This window comes from Ziziphus jujuba, chromosome 3 (genome assembly GCF_031755915.1).
Source record: "Ziziphus jujuba cultivar Dongzao chromosome 3, ASM3175591v1".
Classification (NCBI taxonomy): domain Eukaryota; kingdom Viridiplantae; phylum Streptophyta; class Magnoliopsida; order Rosales; family Rhamnaceae; genus Ziziphus; species Ziziphus jujuba.
The window spans coordinates 32,180,266-32,186,509 of record NC_083381.1 but is presented as its reverse complement, the minus strand read 5'-3'; the positions used below and the strand labels follow the sequence as shown (position 1 = coordinate 32,186,509).

Below are 6,244 nucleotides of genomic sequence, written 5' to 3'. Positions count from 1 at the left end.
TTATATTTTTCTCTTGTTTAAATGGGATTTATTGATCCGTAACTTCATTATATGATATTTTGAGCTTGTACAACTTAGAGAGAGAAAGACAGAGTAGATAAAAGAGAATATGAGAATTTTTCACCATCTTTGTAAAACCTCCAAGTTTGACTATAGAATTTAACCAGGTGAATTCTTTGGATGTAGGGATCATATTGGTTGACGTGCCACATCAAAAGTTTTTTCTCTCTTTTATTTTTCTGTTGGTTTGTATGTGTACTTTGATTGTTTCATTAATTTCTCTTTGCCATCAATTCTAAGATCCTAAAGAAATGGGGAGGAGACCCCAATTTTTCCCAACACTAATGAGATACATTTATTGAAATTTTAAGAATCAAAGTGAGGGGAAAAAAAAAAGTTCAGAATCCATATGAAAAGCACTTTATAGTTTAGAGACTAATAGTATTGATAAAAATTCTAAAAAATTATATTTGTAGGCTTGATCAAGTGGTAGAAATCACTGTAAATACATCTTTAAGTTTTGAGTTTGATCAGGCTTGAATAAAATCTCCCACCCTTTTTACTTAAAATATATTGTAATCTTGGTTTAAAAAATAAATAAATAAATAACAAATGCATAATAAAGTGGCAAATTTGAAATGTTATTATGAGCGATTAATTGCCAAAAGCGCTTGACTTACAAGAAAAAACACAATTGGCAAACTTGCTTTCTCTTATTTTTTGTTTTGGAGAACATGAAAGCTGCAATATTTGTCGATATTATAATTTACTTTTATACGATTTTTTATCATTGTTCTAAAGATTTTCAATTTTTTTTTATTTTTTTTTGTGTTTTATGTTTATGATTATTTTTTGAGAAGTTCTTTTTACAATTCTAAAAGGGTTCTATATAGTATCATTCTTTACACACTACTATTTAAATATATAAAAAAATATAAAATAAGTTTATATAATATTTCTAATACTTAAACACCCACAATTCATAGAATTTTAATTAATCCAAAAAAATAAGGGTTTTTTTTTCCCTATAAATTGGTTACAAATCAAATACCACTCCATAAAAATTCTTTACAATGTTTTTAGATGAAACTGATAGTTATGAAAATTCCATAAAATTTTCTTTTAGATTAGAACACTTTTGAGCAATGGAAAGATGTAATCGTTGGAGTGTTCGCTCTCAAAATTATAAATGTTGCAAAAGATGTTTGGTCGTAAACTTCTTAACATATTTAAGATATTAAATCATATATTTCTGAATATATTTGAGATGTTCGCATCTGATTACTTCAGTCGCATACTTCTAAATATATTTATATATGTTTGCATATTTTTAAATATATATAAGATATTTATATCTAAAACGTTCAATCGCATAATTCTAAATATATATATATATATATATAATGTTTAATCACATATTTTTAAACATATTTGAAATATTCAATCATATACTTTTGAATACAAAAATATTTAACTAATAGATATTCTTAATAATAAATTTAAATGATGATAAAAATATAAATTTATAATTAGAATTTATAGAGTCCGTGTGCTAATTATAACTTCTCTTATTCTTTAAATTTTTTATTTTTTTATTTTAATTTCTCATATCATTACATTTCTTTTACTATTATCCTAATCATTTTCAGTAATTCTAACATAAAATAAGTTTATTTTTTCATTATAACTGAAATTATATATTATGAGTACAATATCAATTTTTTTAATTTTTTTGGTAAAAGAGTACAATATCATATTAATTATACATTCAGATATTATATTTAAAGCTAAATGTATATACAGATAATATTCAAACATATCAAGCAATTTTATTTTAAAGAAAATTTGTATATTTCTTTCAAGTGGTAAAACGCTTTTTCACTTTAACGAAAGAGTTGTCTCTTTCCTTTTTTTTTTTTTTTTTTGGGAACGAATTTAAATAAAAATATAGTTTCCGAAAAGAAAATTAAGAATACCGCACTTGAGCAATCAAGCCGCGTTTTTCCCTTTCTTTCCGGCCAGGAAAACAAGAGTAAAGCTTCTTTTTCTTATACCCTAATAAAATGCAAGAGATGCGAAAGTGTTATGGAGGACCCGAAGTCTACGTCCGTTGGCTTTCACAAGCTCTTTACCATTGAAAAGCTCTGGAAACGTAGAGAAAAGAATTGTGGTTGCTGAAGATTACATGGCTCAGATGACCGAGACTACTGCCCCCGACTATCTGTCTCTCCTGTCTTCTACAGAGAGAGACTTTCTCGTTCGCAACAACGGTGATCAGGAAAGAGTTTTCAATTTTATTCTTTTTTTTTTTTTTTAATTATTATGTAGTTCCTTCAATTTTTTTCTGTTTATTTTGTAGGGAAATTATGGGTTATGGGTTTGATTGAGTTGTATGACAAAAGTGATGTTTTTTGTTCTCGTTTCTTTGTTTGTGAAAAGGAAGTGCTGTGCTTAAAAAATTGGGCTTTGATTTGGTTGATTTTTAGAAGATTTTGAAAAGGAACAATGCGGCTGAGGTTTACTGAAAGCGAAAGGAAATCAAAATAACACTTAAGGTTGTACAGGCTGACTGATGGGACTTGCATTATATTTTTGAGGAATAGATTATTGATATAGTTCAGTAGAGAAGAGAAATGCCCTAGTATTATACTTCTTTCTATGTTCTTGTAATTTGCTTTAATGATTTCAATGGTGGAGCTTTCAAGTGAGATGTGAATTTAGGCTTAGCAAACCGATAAATAGTATGTTGGATATATTAATTGGGACATGAAAATGCACTAAGTGATGTGAATGCTATTCATGGCAAGGCGTCTGCAGTTTTTTTCTTTATCATAACTGATAATGAAAGCAATGGTCATTACAGGAATTAGGATCACGAATACAGAAGTTCTTTTTTTTTTTTTTTGTTGTTGTTGTTGTTGTTTTAAGGAAATAAAAATGACACTGTAGGTTTCTATCGGCATGATTGAGAACTGAGAAACGAATACTTGTCAAATTCTTAATTTACAGGTTAAGATCGACAGCTTGAAGGGGAAGAATTTTGGGTTGTATTTTTCGGCATCATGGTGTGGACCATGTTGTCGATTCACCCCACACTTAGTGGAGGTGTACAATGAAGTTGCCTCAAAAGGTGATTTTGAGGTTGTCTTTGTCTCAGCCGATAAAGATGAGGAGCCATTTAATAGGTATTTCTCCAAAATGCCATGGCTTGCAATCCCATTTTCTGATTCAGAGACACGTTACCAGTTAGATGTATCGTTCACGGTCAGTGAAATACCATACCTTGTGATCATAGGTGAAAATCAAAAAGTCTTGAGTGACAGTGGAGTTAAAATTATTGAGGAGTATGGAGTTGAAGGACATCCTTTTACGGCAGAAAGAATAAGAGAAGTAAAAGAAGTGGCTAAACGGGAACAGTCCTTGAGATCAATATTGGTCTCACCTTTCCGTGACTTCGTAATCTCACCTGATGGAAATAAGGTCATTTTTCTGTTGCATTGTGTTATTTGAGAGTTTTGTGTAGTTACATCTCAAATTTTTTGAACTTATATGTTGGACTAAAAAATATGTTGACCTGATGAGTATTCTTCTTAATGTGCATATTAAGGTACCTGTCTCTGAACTTGAAGGGCAAACAGTTGGTCTGTATTTCTCATACAAGTCATGTGCTGAATTCACGCCAAAACTAGTGGAGGTTTATGAGAAACTCAAAGCTAACGGAGAGAGCTTTGAGATTGTGTTGATTCCACTTGATGATGTTGAAGAATCATTTGAGCGAGGTTTTAAAAAGATGCCTTGGTTTGCTTTGCCACTCAAGGACAGGAGCCGTAGAAAGCTTTTCCATTATTTTGAGGTCTCAACTGTTCCAACTTTGGTTGTTATTGGCCCAGATGGTAAAACTGTCCATATAAATGTTGCTGAAGCCATCGAAGAGCTTGGGGTTCTGGCATATCCATTCACCCCAGAGAAGTTTAAAGAGCTCCTTGAGATTGAGAAGGCAAAAGAGGAAGCTCAAACCCTTGAGTCATTATTGGTTCTTGGAGATCTAAATTTTGTCATTGGAAAAGATGGGGCGAAGGTAAAATAAAAAATAAGATAAGCAACTCTTCAATGAATACTCCCTTGCTTGAGTCTTGTTTTTTGTTAACCAAATGTATATTTGTCTTTGGATAGGTACCAGTGTCTGAACTTGTTGGAAAGAACATTCTACTTTATTGCTCATCTCATAGTTGTCGCACATGTCGTGCATTCCTGCCTAAGCTTATTAATACATACCACGACATAAAGGCAAAAGACGATGCATTTGAAGTGATCTTCATCTCAAGTGATCGTGATCAGCTTTCCTTCGATGAATTCTTTTCAAGCATGCCTGGGTTAGCCCTTCCTTTTGGTGATGAGAGGAAGAGAAACCTTAAAAAAAAGTTAAAAATCCAAGGCACTCATCCAGCCATAGCCATCAGCTCCTCTGGCCGGACAGTGAGCAAGACATTACGACAGTTCATAGCCAACTTTGGGTCTGATGCCTATCCATTCACAGAAGTTTAAGCATTTGGATGAACAGTTGGAGGAAATGGCAAAGCAGTGGCCTGAGAAAGTGAAGCATAAATTGCATGCTGAACATGAGCTTTTGCTCACTCGTCGCGATGCATACAACTGTGATGGGTGTGAGGAGACGGGATATACTTGGTCCTACTCGTGTAAGAATTGTGACTTTGATCTCCATCCAAATTGTGCCTTGAAAAACGATGAAGAAACAGAGAATGATCCAACAGACAAGCATGAATTCGTATGATGATGATGATGTGTGCCGTACAGTGTAAGAAACTTGTAAATTATGCAATATATCTGTGGCTTTTGAGCATGGTTTTCTAGTTATATCTTAAGTGCTTGTAACTCTGTTTTCTATGTGAGTGGATGGTGGTAAGCACAATGCACTGGAGTTGCTGTGGATATAAAATATTGTGCTACTGCTATGCAGTTGAGGTTGAAATAAGAAGAAAATGGACTTCTTGTATCTTGTAGCTATTAGCTCTTAGATATCTTACACTTGAAACAAGCCAATATAAACCATAGAATAAAAATAAAAATTCACCAAAGAGAAATTGGTTTATTAAGCGACATTTTACTATTTTATCAAATTTTCTTCTTGCTTTTTCTTCCCATGTTTTATTCACTTTTAGGCAATTTGAAATCAAAGTTATGTTCTTCGTGAATTTAGAAGTGAAAAAAAGATTTTTTTTTTTCAATTTGGTTAGGGATGTAATTATAATGAAAAATCTCACATTAAACATAAGGCCTGAACATATTACTTCTTTTTTTTTTTTTTTTTAATTTCTTTTTTATGTCGTGGACAATGAAATCAAAGCCTTTAGTCTTTGACAAATATCTGGTTTTGACCCATATTGTATTCATTGAAAGAGTGCAATGCCCAAAGAGTAAGCGATGTAGAAATTTAAGGGCACGAGGGGGTCTACTATGTATATGTTGTGTCAGTTGACTCAGTTGGTATGCTGTTCAAAGCTACATTTATGAAACCATGAGTTTAGGATATCGAAGTAGAAGGAAATTGTTCCTAATAGATTTTTTAAGCTGACAAGGAAAGAAAAGTCTCTCGAGTGTTGCACATATGCATCACGTGCTAGTCTTCTCGAGTGTTGCACATGAGCTTATACCTACTCATCACTTCGAATATAGGCCTTACAGGTGTGAAGACGCTGGATGTACTTGATCTTTCTACTGTAACGAGGTGTGATTTTGATCTGCACCCAAAGAGTGCGCTTTGAAGAAAGATCAAGAAACAAACAAATCCAAATTCCAAAGACCAAGGCAAAAGAGCATTTGGAGGAACATGTGGAAGAAATAGCAAAAGGGTGACTTGAGAAAGTGAAGCATGAGTCCCACACCGAACATGATGAGTTTATAAACAAACTTGGTAGTAATTGTTTGTAAAGATAAATAGAGACTCAAATAATGAATGATGGATTCCCAGAGGTACTTGAACTAAATCAGCCAAAGGTGCTGGCTAATGTAGGCATATCAATATCAAGACAAGGGATAATATTCAATATTCTTCATTTACTTTTTCATATTTAGATAAATATTTTAGCATATATAGGAACTATAATTCAAGTAGAGGAGACGCTGGAAGTTAAATTTGTATTGTGGCAAAAACATAAAAGAAAACACAACTGGCAAAGATACCATTGGTCTTGTACAACATGAAAAATTTGATATTGATGGATAT

At 32.4% G+C, this 6,244-nt stretch overlaps 1 protein-coding gene across 1 annotated transcript; it reads left to right on the top strand.

Moving 5' to 3' along the window:
* The first annotated feature begins 1,937 nt into the window (after nt 1-1,937).
* Nucleotides 1,938-5,014, top strand: LOC107423557 (probable nucleoredoxin 1). Its single transcript, XM_060815933.1, is given in 5 exon segments — nt 1,938-2,284; nt 3,016-3,480; nt 3,608-4,078; nt 4,174-4,538; nt 4,540-5,014. Coding segments are annotated over 5 exon segments (1,653 nt in total). The 5' UTR covers nt 1,938-2,185; the 3' UTR covers nt 4,793-5,014.
* Nucleotides 5,015-6,244: the final 1,230 nt, after the last annotated feature.